General features: G+C 45.1%; 1 protein-coding gene, 1 non-coding gene and 1 pseudogene across 4 annotated transcripts in view; 1 reads left to right on the top strand and 2 right to left on the bottom strand.

Annotated features, from left to right (window-relative positions):
* Nucleotides 1-196: 196 nt before the first annotated feature.
* On the bottom strand, nucleotides 197-2,086 carry LOC124079490 (kelch-like protein 5; annotated as a pseudogene).
* A 12,702-nt stretch (nucleotides 2,087-14,788) lies between these two features.
* Nucleotides 14,789-14,862, bottom strand: Trnav-cac (transfer RNA valine (anticodon CAC)). The gene has a single exon. It is a non-coding gene; the product is annotated as a tRNA-Val (tRNA).
* Nucleotides 14,863-15,332: 470 nt separating this feature from the next.
* The window catches only part of Spns3 (SPNS lysolipid transporter 3, sphingosine-1-phosphate (putative)), a 48,602-nt gene continuing 45,118 nt past the window's right edge, over nucleotides 15,333-18,816 (top strand). The window contains exon 1 of one of the 3 annotated variants that reach the window (XM_046425089.2): nucleotides 15,333-15,711. In XM_046425089.2, the coding sequence (XP_046281045.1) occupies nucleotides 15,501-15,711 (211 nt within the window). In that variant the 5' untranslated portion in view covers nucleotides 15,333-15,500. The remainder of the gene's footprint in view (nucleotides 15,712-18,816) is intronic. The other 2 variants (XM_046425087.2, XM_046425090.2) reach the window with 2 other exon arrangements.

The following is an 18,816-nucleotide window of genomic DNA, read 5'->3' as shown; positions in this document are numbered from 1 at the left end:
GAAAGTATTTAATCCTGGTCCATCCACTCCTTGCTCTCTCCTTTTTTAACATCATCACCTTGAAATGAGGCACTCTGTGCTCAGGAATATGATATTGCACATTTACTAATAGTATCATAGTATAATATAGTTGATAGTATAATGTAGCAAATTAATAAAGGAAGAGGATATTGTCATTTAGAAAACAAAGCACAAATTATAATTTTACTCTCACAACACAAGCTCCAGCTCTTCCTAGGCACAGTGGAGCAAGCTGGGTCCACTCATTTGTCTGGGGATCATAAGCCTCCACGGTGTTAAGGTAGGTCTGTCCTTCGTATCCCCCACTGGCATATAATTTATTGCCCAGTAAACACACCCCACTGCACCTCTGATGTGCTCACAGATGCCACCTCAGTCTGCATGTCTGTGTTGGGATCATATCTGTCCACACAGTTGGAGAGTCTGGAAGTCAAGTTAGATGCAGGGGCATAGTGTTCTCCAATAGCTGTCCATTCTAGGTTGTCGCTCCTACGCCACCTCTCCTTTTTGACATTTGTGAACACCGTGTCCATTTATTCATATGAGGATCAAAGCATTCTCCTGGTTTGAGACAAGAACTTTCATCACGACTGCCAACTGTATGAAGTTAGTACTGCCACACCTACTGTGCTTCTTGGGGTGGACATAGTGGCAACGAAGTTTCATTGACAAGCCTGGGGGTCCCATCATTCTACTGTGATCAGATAGCTCCAGCGATCGCGCCCACCTACTGTGTACATGGGGCCTTCCAACATGGCCACACTAATGCCATGTCTACATGTGGACATTGGAGGCATCATTCTCCAACGTTTTGTTTTGGGGTTGTAGTGTTGTGGTGAGATTGCAATAAATCACCGAGTCAATCTTAAAACTGGAAACAGAACCTTTATTCACCAGTTGGCGGTCAGTCCAGATCCACCAGCCGGTGGACCAAGGGGCAGGCTGCAAGTCGAAACCCTTTGACCCCTTCCTGGGTTTCAGTACACCTTTTGTAATCCAAAACCACATTAATCATAAGTGGCTGTTGCTATGATTCAAAGCCATGAACAAAATTCATGAGATCTAAAATCATAGGCAGAAGGGAGAGTGGGTCAAAACGTCCCTAATTGAGTACAAGTTAAAGAATGGTTACTAACATCTAGACAGCAATCTCCGACATGGTACATTGTCCAAGAAAAATAGGAACCAAAAAGAGAACAATTTTACATTGCAGAAGAATTGCCATTTCGTGTTGCCAAAGATGCTATGCTAAGCAACTACTGATGGGTACAGAGGCGGAGCTTTCCCATGGGAGAAGTAGTTTTCACATGACGTGGAGTCTCAGGGCAAAATGGAGTCTTTTTGGTCATTGCTCATATAGCCTGGGCCATAAGAGTAGCATTCTAGAGTATTCAAATTCTTCAGTTCCTCTCTCCCTCCAACCACGTACAGTTTGTCATTTAACACTGCAACATGAGCTGTAGCTTCCTCCCATTCATATTTGCTACGGGAGTCCATATTTGTACATATTTGTAGATGGATCATATTTTTCTTTTTTCTTTTTGGTACTGTGGCTTGAACTCAGGTGTGCTCAACAACTGAGCCACATTCCCAGCATTTTTTTTTTTTATTATTAAGAGACAAATTCTCACTAAGTTACTTCGGGCCTTGCTAAGTTGCTGAGGCTGGCTTTGAACCCACGATTCTCCTGCCTCAGCCTCCTGAGCTGCTGGGATTACAGGTGTGCCACTATGCCCACCTCAGATCATATTTTTCAGTGCTTGTTGGTCCTTTTGTGGAATCCATTCCTCCAACTGCAAATAATGTACCAACGGTTGATTTCCTAGGTTTTGTCTGAGGACTTTGTAACATGGGTTGTCTCTCTGGTAATAAATGATACTTAATTGCTTCCATAATGAGTTTCTGACATTTTATATCATCCCAAACAATGTGCATTATTTTCTATGTCTGCTGGGAAGGTTCTGGAGGTCTTAGTCTACAGAAGGTCGGCTCCATTCCTTGGGGTTCAAGGTGAGGCTAAACATCATGGTGGAAGAGTGTGGTGGAGGGAAGCAACTCACATCATGATCAGAGGTGGAAAGCCAAGCCCTTTTTATTTTTTTATTTTGAGACAGGATCTCCCTAAGCTGCTGAGGCTGGCCTTGATCTTGTGATCCTCATGCTTCAACTGGGATTACAGGTGTGTGTCACAGTACCCAGCTAAACAGCAGTACTTCACCCAAGCTCTAGAGACCTAGAAAGAGGAGTCAGCCAGGCATTGGAAAATCCAGAGAGCAGAAGGTTGCCAGGAGACTAGGTCTGTGGGAGGGATTCAGAACTGTTCCCTGGAACAGCATGGTTTGCTCCTCCAGCCCACCCGCCGCCAGCTTTTGGGGTACAAGTAGGAAAGGGCAGATTAGGCCAGAGTTGGGGCTTTGGCAGGTCAGTCAAGGGAGGAAGAGAGCCTTGGAGAAGTTAAGGGTGATGGTAATGAGGAGGAAGAAGGCATGAGTAGGTGATAGTTCGTGAACGTGGGGTGGGCTTGGGAGGCTGGAGGTCCCCTGAGGACTGAAGAGAGAGGCCAGCAAGAGGCTTATAGGTGGGGACAGGAGGAGGGAAATTGTGGTCCAAGAGGGGATGCTTAAGGTGTGATTCCAAAAGTGGCACTGATGTTGGTGATGACGTGGAAGTGATGGCTGGGAGGAGAGAGAGCTTGTTGTAGGAGAATCGGAGGAGCCAGGGGCCCATGTAATGTAGGGACCATCCACATGGTTGGTGATGCTACCAGAGGACAGAAGAAGGAAAGAGATCAGAGTCTTGGGTGAATGAGAGGATGATCAGGGGTCCATTGAAGTCATGGGCAAGGAGACTGGGAAGTGGGGAGAGGAGGGGGGAGGGGGAGGGGAGGGGGAAAGGAAGTGGAGGAGGAGGAGTGCATGGCTGAGTTTGTTGGCATGAACTTCATAGGAACTGGAGTTTTAAGAGACAAGGAAGGAAAATGGTTTGGAAGTGGCAATAGGGAGCAAGAGAGACATTGACCTTGCTCCAAGGTTCTGAGAAAAGAGGGGTAATGTGTTGCTCCTGTGGATAGAATTTTCTTAATCTCATTATCAGACGGCTCATTGCAAGTGTCTGCCCCCTTCCCTGGTTGTTCTCTGGTCCTTGTCTCCTGGTTCAAGCCAGGGAGCATGCTGAACATGACCAGCAATGGCTTCCTCATATTCCTAAAAGACCCTGGAGCCCCACAGAAAGATGCCTCTATATACAGAGTACCTAGGTGCCTTGTACTTGAGAGGGTGTTCCCTGTACAAGCAACCCCCTCTGCACAATCCCAAAGAAAGTGTGTGGGGTTGTGTTGTTTGTTTGTTTTGGGTACCAGGGATTGAACTCAGGGGCACTCAACTACTGAGTCACTTCCCCAGCTCTATTTTGTATTTTATTTAGAGACAGGGTCTCACTGAGTTGCTTCGTGCCTCACCTTTGCTGAGGCTGGCTTTGAACTCGCAATCCTCCTGTCTCAGCCTCCCAAGCTGCTAGGATTACAGGTGTGCGCCGCTGCGCCCAGTTGGGGTTGTGTTTTCCAAAGGAATAAGGATCCCGCTATTGTACTGTGTATGTCACAGTCACAGAAATACCTTTGCTGAAATTGAGAAGCTAGATTCATTCACTCATGCAGAACTCCTGTTCTGTCAAGGCCTGCTCTAGTCAAGCATGGCTTGGGCCAGACTCTAGGGAGACAAAAAGGGTTCAGATACCTACCTTTCCCTTAAAGGACTTGCTGATCAGGACAGAATACCAGAAATCCTAATGAGGAGCAGTGGGTATCATGACAGATAAGCATTTAGCCAAAACTGGAGGCATCTCGGAGGAAGGTGACATCAAGTAGAAGGTGTGTGGGGTTGTGTTGTTTGTTTGTTTTTTGATACCAGGGATTTGCATGGAGGTCTGGGTTGTCTCCTGCAAAAATAATTCACCCTAAATAAGAAGCAGGTCAGGCATCAAGAAATCCATGGGAGCTAGGTGTAGGGATGCACACTTACCATATGTGTATTTTTGTTCTGTTTTATTGTTTTTAAAAGTTATTAAAATATATGTGCCACCACTATTTCTTTCCTTATATTATTACTACATAAGCAATATGATGCAGAAAAGTCAGTATGTAGAAATCAGACAGGGAAAATAGTACAGAAAGAAGCCTGGAGTTCAGGGTCACATGAGGCAGTTACTTAGTCTCTCTGCCTTAGTTTCCTTACCTGAAAACTAAGTATAGTTATTATACCCAATTCACAGGTGCATAGCACATGGTATGTACTGTTATTGTTTGATATTATTATTATTGGAAAGCAAAGAAACAAGGGGGAAAATAAAGGAAAAATGTTCACTCAGTCCTATGAGCCTGAGATGAGTACTGTTACCCCTTTGGGATATATCCTGTCTTTCTTATTCTATGGGCATATACTATAGAAATATGATCAGTTCCATACCTTGGCATACAATATTGTCATAAGCTCTTATCCAAATTAATGGCTCAAGCATGCATACAATTTATTAACAAGAAATCCAGGTGCTTGAGATCATCTTGAATTATCCAGAAACTTTGGGGGTTTACACTATGCCTAGAATAGTTCATGACTGCTGTTTCTTCATATGACCACATGGTGTCCCTATTGAAGCCTGGTTCAGACCGTCAGTCCCTGGGACTTGCTGGTGAATTATCCTTTTTGAAAACATGTCACCCTCAACTAGGAGGATCCTGGTCTTGAGATGCCAAGTTTGTGGTCCTCAGTGTTTAGCAGCTATTTTTTTTTTTTTGGCGGGACTGGGGTGGAACCCAGGGTGCTCTACCACTGAGCTACATTCCCAGTTCTTTTTCAAATTTTATTTTGAGATAGGGTCTCAATGAATTGCCCAGGCCAGCCTTGAATTTGAGATCCTTCTTTGTCATTGGGATTACAGGAATATGCCACCACACCTGGCCTCTCCTCACTTATATGTGAGAAGGCAAGCCTCAGGATGGGGGATGTGGAGGTACAAGATGCCCTCCTGTCAGTTTTGCTTACTGGTATTCATGCCCTTGGGTAGCACAGTAAACCTGGATGGGTCTTTGTGACCAATAGAATACAGCAGAATGCAGAGCTGGAAGGCTTTGTCATGAAAGGTGTTGCAGTTTCTGCCTTGGTCCCTATGGGATGCTCCCTGTGGAGGAAGCTAGCCACCATATTGTAAGGACACTCAGCAGTCCTGTGGAGGGCCCATGTGGAGAGGAGCCAGCAGCCAGCACCCACTTTCTAGCCATGTGAGTGTGCCACCTTGGAATTGGAGCCTCCAGCCTCAGTCAGCCTCAGTCAGCCCTCAATGAAAGGATGAGAGATCTTGAGCCATAGCCAAAGCACTCCCAGACTTCTGACCCACATAAAGTATAAGAGATGATGAACAACTCCTAGTATTTAAATCTGTAATTCAGGGCAGGGTATGTTGGGGGTTGTACAGCAACCAAAATCCAACACAAAAGACTTCAGAGAAAAGATGAAGGCACTGGAGTCTTTGATGATGTCATGGTGCCAACTGCACTCACCAACCCTGATAGTGCCTACTTCTCTAATTCATTTTTTCTCTCTTTATTAACCACTAAGCCACATTTCCAGCCCATTTTTCATTTTTTTTTAAATTTTGAGATAGGATCCTGTTAAGTTGCTCAGAACATTGGTAAGTCACTGAACTTGCGATCCTTTTTTATTTCAGCCTCCTGAGCTGCTGGGATTATAGGTGTATGCCATTGCACGCAGCTCCCAGTCGTTTTTATTTTATTTTGAGAAAGGGTCTTTCTTTCTTTCTTTCTTTCTTTCTTTCTTTCTCTCTCTCTCTCTCTCTCTCTCTCTCTCTCTCTCTCTCTCTCTCTCTCTCTCTCTCTCTCTTCTTTTCTTTTTTTGTGGTGCTGGGGATTGAATCCAGGGCCTTGCACATGCGAGGCCAGCACTCTACCAACTGAGCTATATCCCCATCCCTTGAGAAAGGGTCTTTCTAAGTACCCAGGCTGACCTTGAAAATTTGGGATCTTCTTGCCTCAGCCTCCCAATTAGCTGGGATTATAGGTGTGTGCCACTGTGTCCAGATTTTCAATTATTATTGTTATTATTATTATTATTATTATTCTGGGAATTGAACTCAGGGCCTTGTGCATATAAGGCAAGCACTCTACCAACAGAACTATTTCCTCAGCCCCCTCATTCTTTTTTAATGATTGCAGAATATCCTATTATTTGGATTGATTCAGTCATTTAGAAATATTTACTGGACCAGAATTCAATTGAAGACATCAGGAATGAGTGGTCTCTGCCAATCAGGAAGCTCATATCTTGTTTTTTTTTTTTTTTTGTAGCTCCTGTTCATGGACATTCAAGTTATCACTTGTCTCTTGTACCATGGACAATGGTGCTGTGGTCCTCTGTGCACCTATAAACATATACCTGAAACATGGTTCCTGGAAGTGGTATTGTTAGGCCAAAGTGTTTGTGTGCCTTTAGGATATTTCTTTGCCTTTAGAATCTTGATTTTTTTTCTTTTTTCCTTTTTTCTGCCCTGCTGGGGGGTGAACTCAGGGCCTCTAGCATACTAAGCATGTGCTCTACCATTGAGTTATGGCTGCATACTCCAGCTATAGCATCTTGACAGGTGGTACCCTTCCCCCACTCACGTGCTGATACTAAAGGGTGTGGTAAGGTGAGATTTTTCTCTCTCAAGATGTGCTGGTCAACTCCGCAGCCAGATCTGCCAGTGTTCAGAAGCTATTTTTAGTCCAGTCTTGCTAGACTAGCAAGTCCTTAAAAATCGTCCCTCCCAGTATCTTTTGAAATCCTAAGTTCTCTCTATAGCATCCCAGGCAGGTGGGTGGACAGCCTGAATGTGACTTCTCACAATGCCTTGCTTAGAGACCTGGCATCACCCATTATTTAGGCAAAGAGACCTCTGAGAGCAAAGGGGATCTTTGAGAGTAAATGACAGGGCCTGAATTCAAATCCTTATCTGTCTGTCACAACATTCTATGTCCATCTCATTATATTGCCATTCTAAGAACATCAGTAGAAGTAATTAGCACACTACTACCTATTGAAAACCGTTCTACACCAGGGAGGAAAACTGCTTTACATATATTAAATCTTTCAATACCCTGCAAGGGTAGATATAATTGTAGCCCCATTTTAAAAATGAGGCAATTGGAGATATGGCTCGGTGGCAGAGCACTTGCTTAAGGAAATAGAGGTTCTTGGAAAGGGTCAAGTCACTTGTCCTGAGGTCTTGTCCAAGGTCAAAGAGCAAGAATGTGAAACCAAGCCTCCCTCAGAGCCCACATTCTTTCATATTCTTGCCCCAGACTGAAAAGCTCCAGGCCTTTCTTTTTTTTTTTTAAAGGAAGCCATGCATTAATATAGCATAGTTAATTTTTTTAAAGAGAGAGAGAGAGAGAGAGAGAGAGAGAGAGAGAGAAAGAGAATTTTTTCAATATTTATTTTTAGTTTTTGGCGGACACAACATCTTTGTTTGTATGTGGTGCTGAGGATTGAACCCAGGCCCCACGCATGTCAGGCGAGCGCACTACCGCTTGAGCCACATCCCCAGCCCTCCAGGCCTTTCAATATCTATTCATTTAACAAGTTTCTTCCTTTCTTTTTTTTTTCTTCTGGTGCTGGGGATTGATTCCAGGGCCTTGCCCATGCCAGACAAGTGCTGTACCAGTAAGCTAACATCACCTAACAAATTTCCCCGGCCCCATCATTTATTATTTATTTATTTATTATTATTTTTTTAAAGAGTGTTTTAATGTTTATTTTTTAGTTTTTTTCGGTGGACACAGCATCTTTGTTTGTATGTGGTGCTGAGGATTGAACCCGGGCCACACGCATGCCAGGTGAGCGCGCTACCGCTTGAGCCACATCCCCAGCCCCATCATTTATTTTTTAGTTGTAGTTAAACACAGTACCTTTATTTTATTTATTTTTATGTGGTGCTGAGGATCGAACCCAGGGCCTCGCACATGCTAAGCAAGTGCTGTACCTCTGAGCCACAACCCCAGCCCATTGAACTATTTAAAAAAAAAAATTTATGTGTGGTTTAGATGAACACACAATACCTTTATTTTATTTGTTTATTTATATGTGATTCTGAGGATTGAATCCAGTGCCTCACATATGTTAGGCAAGCGCTCTACCACTAAACCACAACCCCAGCCCCCAACTTGAACCATTTTTAAGTGCAGTTTAGTGGCATCAAGTGTATTCAAATTGTTGTGCAGCCGTTGTCATTGTCCGTATCTAGAAATTCTTTATCTTCTGAAACTCCCCATCCCTGTTTACCCCCACCCCACTGTCCAGCCCCTGATCACCTTTGTTCTACTTTCAATCTCTATGAATTCACCTAGTCTAGCTAGATACCTCATCTGAGTGGCGTCAGACACGATTTGTCCTTTTGTAACTGGCTTATTTTACTTAGCAGAATGTCTTTATGATTCATCCACTTTATAGCATATATCTGGAACTGACTGTGAACAATCAATTGAGATAAATATATATTTTTTATTTTTGGTACCAGAGATTGAACCCAGGGGTGCTTTACCACTGAGCTGCATCCCCAGCCCTTTTTTTATATTTTATTTAGAGACAGGGTCTTGCTGAGCTGCTGAGTTTGGCTTTGAACTCATGATCCTCCTGCCTCAGCCTCATGAGATGCTGGGATTACAGGCATGCACTACTATGTCCAGTTGAGATAAATATCTTTGGTCTAACCTGTAGCATATATTGGGTACCTGTATTTTCTTCCTTTTTTTTTTTTTTTTTTTTGAGATGGGGTCTCACTGTGTCGCTCAGGCTTGTCTTGAACTTCTGGGCTCAAGTGATCCTCCTGTCTTGGTGTCCTGGGTTCTGGGACTTACAGGCACATGCCATTGTGTTCTCCACTTTCCTTTTTAAGATTGAATAATATTCCATTGTATGTATACTGCAATTTCTTTATATATCAATCTATTGACTATTTATCCATTTACTTGAGTTGTTCCCACTTTTGGTTATTGTGAATAATGCTGAATAAGGGCATTTGCTCAATGGGCTAGAGATGCAGCTCTGTAGCCGAGCACTCGCCTAGTGTGCATGAGGTCCTGGGGGTTCAGTTTCCAGTACTGGCAAATCTGTTCAAGTCCCTGCTTTCCATTTCTTTTTCTTTTTTTTTTAGAATGTTTATTTATTTTTAGTTGTAGTTGAACACAATGCCTTTATTTTGTTTATTTATTTTTATGGGGTGCTGAGGATCGAACCCAGGGCCTCGCACCTGCTAGGTGAGTGCTCTACCGCTGAGTCACAACCCCAGCCCCCTGCTTTCCATATTTCTGGGTATGTACCAGAAGTGCACATTTACTTTTAAGAGAAAGTGACTTTGAACATATTTTGACTTAATTTGCAAAAACTATAGTGCCAGACAGCCTGAGTCTTTCTGAGGCTGCCCTTCATGTTGAAGGACTGGTAGCCAGCATGAAGAAGATCCTTCTCCTTCCCCTTTCCTCCTATGTCGGGGATTCCAGATCCCACATAAAGCTGTCTTTTCCAGCCTATATTTTTCTTTAAAAATAATTTTCCCTCTACCAGCATGACTACCAGGGTAACTCCAGTGACTCTGGAGGCTGAGGCAAGAGGATTGCAAGTTCAAGACCAGCCTCAGCAACTTAGCAAGGCCCTAAGAAACTTAGCAAGACCCCATCTTGAAATAAAAAATAAAAAGGGCTGTGGCGGCTCAGTGGTTAAGCATCCCTGGGTTCAATCTCTGGTATGTTCCCCAAAACAAAACAAAACAGTATTCCCTGTCAGTTTCCATGTGGACATTTTTCTGTTCTCTGAAAAGCAGGCCTTTTTTGGCTTTATCTCCCATGTGTTAGGTGTGACGGTGGCAACAGCCATTTTCTCTTGCCTAGTGGTTTCTGGAGACATCCATGGGCTTTCCTTGCTGGCCCCTCATTCCTCAGGAAACCTCAGACACACACACAAACTGGAAGTTAACTGGACTTTCTGGGTCCATCCAATCCCTCCACCAGCATGGCCACCAGGGTTTGACTGAGGAAGCTGAGACCTGGGAGGGAAAGCATCCTGTTGGAACCCAGATGTCCCTCCATGTCCATGGCTCTGTGCCACCCCATGCGGGACTCCTGCTCCTGGGGGTGCTCTTTAGCTTGATTTCCAAGAGGCCTCTGTGGCAAAGCATCTTTAACTAGGAATCATTTGGGGTTGGAGGCTGTGGCACACACCTGTAATCCCAGGAACTCAGGAGGCTGAGGCAGGAGGATCACAAGTAGGAGGGTAGCCTTGGCAATTTATCGAGGCCCTAAACAACTTAGTGAGACCCTGTCTGAAAAATAAAAAAAATAAAAAGGACTGGGGATGTGGCTCAGTGGTAAAGTACTGACGGGTCAATCCCCAGTACAAAGGTTAAAAAAAAAAAAAAAGGAACACTCTGGGGGTCAACTAAGTGGAGGAGTCCAGGGCAATGGTCATGTTCCAAGGCTGCCTTCCTGGCCAATACCTACCTCCCCAATTTGACCAACTCCTGGGAGATCTGTTCTCTGAGGATAGAACTGACTCTGAAAGCCATGGTAGGGTGCTGTACTGGTCTGCACCCTGGAAAGAGGGGAGGATGGGGCAGCTACCTCTGGGGTGGAGGCAGCTCTGTTTTGGTGCTCATTAGCTGGGACACTGTTGTGTGATTTGCATGTGAGAGTGTGAGTGTGGGTGTGTGTGTTTGTGTGCCGGGGTACACTCATAGTCATGGATGTAGCTCTGCCTGTTTCTCCTGGACTCGGAAGGCAGGGGCCAAGAGTCTTATCTATAAGTGTGGGGAAAATCCCCATTGTACTTAATTAGCACATGGCACTTCCTCAATATCAGGCAGAGTTCCAGGCACTTTTTGAACATTATCTTATTTAAGCCACAACTACTATTGCTATCTCATTTTATAGATGAGAAAACCATGGCACAGAGAGATAAATTGATTTACCTGAGTTTTTATGGCCAGTGTGTAACTCTGAAGTACAGGATCTTAGCCAGGATGCTGGACTGCTTGCATGCGCTCTTTTTGGAGGCTCTGAGTTTGACCACCTCTCACAGGACTGGGAATATAGCTCAGTTGGCAGAGTGCTTGCCTTGAATGCATAAGGCCCTGGGTTCAATCCCCAGCACCACCAAAACCGTTAGGGATATAGCTCAGTGGGACACTTCCTACCATGCATGAGGCCCCCTCGCAGTGTAAAACAAAGACAAAAACAAGTTGGGTACATTCCTGTAATCCCAGATGCCCAGAAATTGTAGGTTCAAAGCCAGCCTCAGCAAAAAAGCAAGGTGCTAAGCAACTCAGTGAGACCCTGTCTACTCAGTGAGACCCTGTCTCTAAATAAAATACAAATAGGGATGGGGATGTTGCTCAGTGGTCGAGTGTCCCTGAGTTCAATCCCTGGTACTAAAAACACAAAAACAAAAGGACTTACTATGTGTCAGGCTGTATACTAGGAATGTCCCATGCATTTATTTTAGTTCATCCTCACAGTTAATCCCTGAAGCTCATATTAATTATTCTCTATCACACATGAGAACCCTGAGGCTCAGAGAGGTTAGGAATATGCCCATAGCTCACAACAAGGAAGTTACAAAATTGGAATTTGAACTCACCCTATAAAGCTCACACTCTTGCCAGACCAGTTTTCAGTTTGTTTGCTTTAATTTTTTTTTTTTCTTTTTGTGTTGGGAAATGAACCCAGGCCCTTGACCATGCTAAGCACATGACCTACTACTGAGCTACAATCCTACCCCTGCTGTGACTTTTTTTTTTTTTTTTAAATATATGTTGCCCAGGCTGGAGTGTCCTGGCTATTCACAGGTGTGATTCCATTAGAATCAACACATGCAACCTGGTTGATAGTCCCCTGCTCCTGGGAGGTTACCATATTGGTGCCGAACTAGTGTAGGCACCTGATCAGTATAGTGCACTAGCCTCCCCGTAGCTGGGATTATAGGCATGCACCACCACACTCAGCCTGCTTTCTAACCTTTTTTAAAAATTGAAGTGAAATTCACATAACAAAAATTGTAAATATTTTAGCCAGGGTGATGTCATGGGTCTATAGTCCCAACTCTTCAGGGGAACCTGAAGCAGGAGGGTTACTTGAGCCCAGGAGTTCAGGGCCAGCCTGGGCAACATAGCCAGGCCCTCCCTGTCTCTTAAAAAAATTGTTTTTTTTTTTTTTTTTTTTGTGGTGCTGGGGATTGAACCCAGGGCCTTGTGGGTTTAAGGCAAGCACTCTACCAACTGAGCTATATCCCCAGCCCTGAAAAAATTGTAAATATTTAATTTTTTTTTAGTTGTAGGTGGACACAATATCTGTATTTTTTTTAAATTAATTTTTATGTGGTGCTGAGGATTGAACCCAGTGCCTCACGCATGCGAGGCAAGCTATTTACCACTGAGCTACAGCCCCAGCCCCAACTGTAAATATTTTTAAAACATACACTTCTGTGGCATTTAGGAATTCTCAGTGACATGCCTCTGCCACCTCTATCTAGTTCCAAAATAATTTCATTGTCCTCAAAGGAGACCTTATATCCATTAAGTATCCTTCCCTCCTCTCAGCCCTTGGCAACCATAATTTGCTTTCTGTTTCTGTGGGCTTACCTACTTTGGATATTTCAAATAAATGTAATCATAAAATATGTGACCGTTTGCATTTGGCTTCTTTCACTTAGTTTGTTTTTGAGGTTCATCTACAATATAGCATGAATTGGTACTTCTTTTTTTTTTTTTTTGTGGTACTGGGGATTGAACCCAGGGATGTTCTTCCATGACCTACATCCCTAGCCCCCTTTATTTTTCATTTTGAGACAGGGTTTTGCTAAGTTGCCCAGTCAGGCCTCAGTCTTGTGATCCTCCTGCCTCAGCCTCCTGAGTTGCTGGCATGATAGGTGGGCACCACCATGCCTGGCTTTATTTCTACCTTATGACTATTGTGCATAGTGCTCCTATGAACCAGGGTATAGAGAGGTATTTGAGTTTTGCTTTCTGTTCTGGCTTTATTTCTACCTTATGACTATTGTGCATAGTGCTCCTATGAACCAGGGTATAGAGAGGTATTTGAGTTTTGCTTTCTGTTCTACTGGGTACACATCCAGAGATGAGATTGCTTAATCAGATGGTAGTTTGGTGTTGAACTTTCGAGGACTACCATGCTATCTCCTCCTGTGACTACATCCTTTCACATCCCCACCAGCAACATCTGAGGCTTCCGATTTCTCCACATTCTCAGCAACACTTGTTTCCTTTCTCCTTCTCTATTATAGCTATCTTACTGGGTATAAAGTGGTTTTGACTTTCATCTCCCTCATGACTAGTGACCCTGAGCATCTTCTCATGTGCTCGTTGGTTATTTGTATATCTTTGGAGAAATGTCTACTCAAGTCCTTTGTCCATTTTTATTTTCATTTATTTATTTATTTTGGTACTAGGGATTGAACCCAGAGGCGCTTATCCAGTGAGCCACATCCCCAGCCTTTTTTATGTTTTATTTTGAGACAGGATCTCACTGAGTTGCTTAGGGCTTCACTGAATTGCAGAGGTTGGCTTTGAACTTATGATCTTCCTGCCTCAGCCTCCTGAGACACTAGGATTACAGGTGTGCACCTCTGTGCCTGGCCATTTGCTTTCTTACCATATGTAAATATCAATTTTTTTTAGAACTACATGAGAGAGTAAGTTGCATATATTATAGCCCTTTATCTCTAGATGCTTCGGACTAAGTATATTTACTTAATAACTGCACAGTGATCACCTTCAGTAAATTTGACATTGATATAAAATTTCTTCCTAATCTACTGTCTACATTCCTATTTTATTTTACTCATTTTTTTTTGAACTTTCAAGGACTACCATGCTATCTTCTTCTGTGACTACATCCTTTCACATCCTTTATTTTTTGGTACCAGGGATTGAACCCAGGGTGTTCAGTGCTTTACCACTGAGCCACATCCTCAGCCCTATTTATTTTATTTTTTTATTTTAAGACAAGGTCTCTCTAAGTTGCTTAGGGCCTCTATAGGTTGACCTCAAACTTGTGATCCTTCTGCCTCAGTGTCCTGAGTGTTCTGCACCTGGCTACATTCCAATTTTTAAAAAAATATTTATTTTTTCGTTTTAGGTGGACACAATATCTTTATTTAATTTTTATGTGGTGCTGAGGATCGAACCCAGTGCCTCAGGATCCTAGGCGAGCACTCTACCACTGAGCCATAACCCTAGCCCTACATTCCAATTTGATCAATTGATCAAGTAATGTGTATTTCTCCTCAGTACAGGATGCAGCTTAGAATTCTGTGTTACACTTGTCATATCTGTTTTATCTCTTTAATCTGTAGTCTTTTATGACTTTGATTGCTTTTCTTTTTAGTTCTGGGAATCGAACTCAAGGCCTCATGCATGCCAATCACACACTCTACCACTGAGCCACTTTGATATTTTTGAATCATAGTGCTAGTCCCTTAAAAAAAAGAGCATTCCTCAATTTGGGTTTATCTGATGTCTCCTTGCAATTAAATTCAGATTATATATTTCTGGCTATAACACTGCACAGTGATGGGTGCAGGGCTTTAGACCAGAGGCCCACTGCCATCTGCCCCCATCTGTGATGCTTTAATCCCTGGTCAAGATGTCTGCCCCCTCTATTGTGTAGTTACTCTCTCTCTCTCTCTCTCTCTCTCTCTTTTTTTTTTTCTTGTGGTGCTGGGGATTGAACCCAGGGCCTTGTGCATGTGAGGCACGCACTCTACCAACTGAGCTATATCCCCAGCCCTGTGTAGTTGCTCTTTGTCCCACTTGCTACTAGTGAGCAATCTACAGAGACACCTTTAAGCCCATGCCATTATCCTGTCCCTCTCCAAAAATGACCCCTAGACTAAGCTCTATTGGTGTGTGTTGCCCACAGGTGACTTCCTATAGGCTGCCCCCCACCCCCAGATCTTTTTTTTTGTCACACTGGACACTGAATAGGCACCAACCTCCCCTCACTGTCTAGTCCAATGCTGCTCCTCTGGCCAACACCCAACCTCCCTGATCTGCTCACTGGGTGCTGGGTGGCTTGCATCAGCAGGGTCCAGGGGAGACATTTCCTGTCCCAAGAGTTTCCCTTCCTCATTGAAGCCACAAGGTAGATTCAGGGGACCACAGAGTTATCCAGGCACATGGGTGGGGGTGCCAGGAGCCCTCCTCACCCTGCCAGCAGGCTTTGGAGGCTGAGGATGGTGAAATTTTATCAGTGAGGTTGTGGTGGGCTCAGCAGGAACTTGTGATCAGATGTCTAACAGTTAGGGCAGCTGCTTTGAGGTCGGGAGGCTGGGGGCCCACAGGAAGTGACTTGGTGCTGAGCTGATACATTTAACCCAGCACCCGTCCTGGGACAGGATCTGCAGGTTGGCAACGACTGGGTGATGTCTGCTGAGTGCCCTGATCCTGGGCCAGGAGAGCCACAGAGCCAGGCCCTGAGACCAGGTGGTCATTATGGAACGTTGGTCTCAGGTCAGTGTCCCCCCGCCAGCATGCCTGCCCCATGGAGCCTGCCTCGCTGGAGAGCATACGTGGCTGCTGCAGTTCTCTGCTACATTAACCTCCTGAACTACATGAACTGGTTCGTCATCGCAGGTGAGGAAGGGACAGGCGTCCTGGGGCTGCACCCGATGGTCCACCCCAGCAGGCTGTGGGTGCATGTCTTTGGTGGTCTTCCATCTAGCATCTTTTCTTGGAGCACATCTCTTGTGCACACCCCTGGAGGCGTTTTCCAGGCACGGCTGAATGAAGAGTACTTCCCAACACAGTCCCAGACTAAGAGGAGCCACACTGGGTGTGAGGGCAGGGACAGGAGGAGGGCTGGGTGGCTGAGAGCAGCAAGAAGGACAGTGCCTTGCAGATGATGTGCTCAAGGTTCTGGGAGGAGCTGCAGGGTGGGGTTCTAGAGGACAGGGTGCCTCGGTTCAGCTCCCAGGTGAGAATAAGTTTTTATTTTTTGGTATTGGCAATTGAGCCCAGGGATGCTTTATCAGTGAGCTTTACCCCTAGCCCTTTTTATTTTTATCTTGAGATAATGTCTCACTAAATTGCTTAGAGTCTAAGTTGCAGAGGCTGGCCTTGAATATGTGGTCTTCCTGCCTCAGCCTCCCGAGTTGCAGGGGTGATAGGTGTGTGACACCACACCCGCGAGAATAACTCTTACTTGTCTGCTTCTGGGACCCCTGGCAGCTGGCAGACATCGCATATTCTGTCTTCCTTTCTTGTAGGTTCCAAGCACAACCTGCTTCTGTCTTCTGTCATTCATTCACTCATTCATTCATTCATTCATTCATTGAAGAATGACTGGGGTTCAGCTTACTTTTCTTGTCACACATTCACTTATTCATTCATTCAAGAACCAACCTTTCTCTTCTCTCTCTCTCTCTCTCTCTCTCATACTGAGGATTGAACCAAGGGGCTCTTTGCCACTGAGCTACATCCCTACCTCTTTTTATTTTGAGATAGGTTCTACGTTGCTGAAGTTCTCAGCAAGTCACTGAGGTTGCCCTCAACCTTCACGCCTCAGCCTCCCCAGTTGCTGGGATTATAGGGGTACCCTACTACACCCAGAAACCTTTTCTTTTTTCATGACCCATTGATTCAAGATCAAATACTAACTATGGGCAGGAGCCTTTGGTGGGCCCTGGACACTTGTGAGGAACTCAGACTTGTAATTTCTGAATGCATGAATGACCATATTAGTCATAGGAGGAAGCTCACCAGCAGGAACAGACCAGGCTGGGGAGCTCAGGAGAGGGCCCTGCAGCTTCTGAACATCCCTGGGGCCAGGGCATTGAAGCTTCAGTTACAGGCTCAGCACATTCTCCTAGAATAAATGGGACTTGGGCTGCAGACATCACCAGACCTGGTCTCTGTCTTTGAGTTGCTCAGAGGGACATAGAACACATGTATGAGTCACTCTAATAAAGAACAGAATGGGGTGAGAGCAAGCTGGGCGGCCCTGAGGACAAATGATGGAGGGGTCCCACAGGACTTGCACACGAGGAGGTGTCTGTTTTGGGCCTCGAAAGCTGAGAAGATGGGAAAGGCAATGAAGTCAGGGAAGACATTCTGAGAGGGGTCGACATGAGCACGAGAGAGTGTGAGAGCGCATGGCTGATCAGGGATGGCAGGAAGCAAAGGGAGCAGGAAATAGTTCCAAAAAGGGTGTTTGGGGTAAGATCATGGGCTTCTTGGGTGCCATCCTGGGAGCTTGGACTTTCCACTTCAGGAAATGGGGAGGCATCGGATAGTTTTTTAAATGGGAGGATACAATTGTATCTGAGGCCTTGATGGAGGTGAACCGAGCTGGGGAGGGGGCGTCAGTTCACAGGCTACAGCAGGGGATCAGGCCAAAGGTGAGGAGGCCCGAGTTTGAGCGTGGGCTGGGGACCTGAAGAGGTACAAAGGACGAGAGGCACAGAGGTGCTGGGGACATGCAGTATGCAGATTATGAGCCTTGGAGTCTGGGCTGCCTGCTCCCCTTCCACTTGCTCAGGGGGCCCCTGGCTGGGTCATCAGAATCCTGCCTGTTGGGATTTCTTCCCCTTCAGGACATCCTTTGAGGCTGTGGTTATTGTGGGGATAAAGACTAAGAGAAGTGAAACCATGCCGAGCTCCCGAGGACTGTTGGGGACATAAGGTTCATGCAGCAGCTAACATTCTCGTGTGGGAAACAGGTCTTTGGGAGGCCAGGGTGGAGGGAACAGGTCAAAGTGAAGTTGGGTTTGCTCTTGTCCTTGGGCCACCCACAGAGCACCACAAGGTCAGGAAATGCCCAGGATGAGACAAAACAAGGGACCTCTTTCCTAAAGAGAGCAATTAGAGTGGATTTGGATTGAGTCGGTTATTTTGCTTACTTGTGTTATCTATTTTTTTTTTTCTCTCTTCGATGACTACGTCTTCTTTGTGTCATTCAAAGAGGAAACAAGACATAACGGTTTGTATGCCTGGATGCTGTGGCAATTGGGCCCAAGTTAGATGACTAAACAACACGCTCTTACTTGGCATCTGTCATCCTTTGATCTTTATTCCCTGCTGGCAGGTCTGGGAGGTGTGGATGCGGGGCTTTCTTGGTGTGGGTGTTTCTGCAGGGTCCCATTTGGGGGCTGCTGCTCCCTTTCTTGGCTGCTAGGTGGGTGGAGGAGGCAGGCTGCCTCTGGCTAAGAGTTATGTCCCAGCTCCCAGTTCCAGTCCTGCAACCTTGGGTGGCTGGAGCCTGGTTTCCTCATCTGTATAATGGGGACAATGATGGTCTCATTTCTTAGGGGAACAACTGTACCTGTGCAGATCAGGGCCTGGTTCTCAGCCATTTCATGAGTCAATAAATTGAGGATGTTCTTTGCTATGATTTGGATATAGTTTGTCCCCCAGCATTTCATGTGCTAAAAGCATGGTCCCCACTGTGGTGGTTTGGAGGTGGTGGAACCTTTAAGGGTTTGGGCCTTGTGGAAGGTAATTGGGTCATGGAGGCTCATGAATGGGTTAATGCTGTCTCAACGGCCGTGGGTCAGAACTAGTAAAACTGGATTTGTTCCTGAGAGAATGTGTTGTCATAAACAAGGCTGGCACCTTCCCTAAATTTCTCTTCCACACATGCCCCTTGCCCTTACCAGAGTGGAGCAGATGCTGGTGTCATGCTCTTGAACCTTGAGAACTGTGAGCTAAGTAAACCACTTTTCTTTATAAACTACTGAGCCT

This window comes from Marmota monax, unplaced genomic scaffold, assembly GCF_021218885.2.
Source record: "Marmota monax isolate L192 unplaced genomic scaffold, Marmota_monax_Labrador192_F-V1.1 WCK01_AAM20220418_F8-fsc00218, whole genome shotgun sequence".
In the NCBI taxonomy this organism is placed as follows: domain Eukaryota; kingdom Metazoa; phylum Chordata; class Mammalia; order Rodentia; family Sciuridae; genus Marmota; species Marmota monax.
This window is presented reverse-complemented; position numbering and strand designations above follow the sequence as displayed.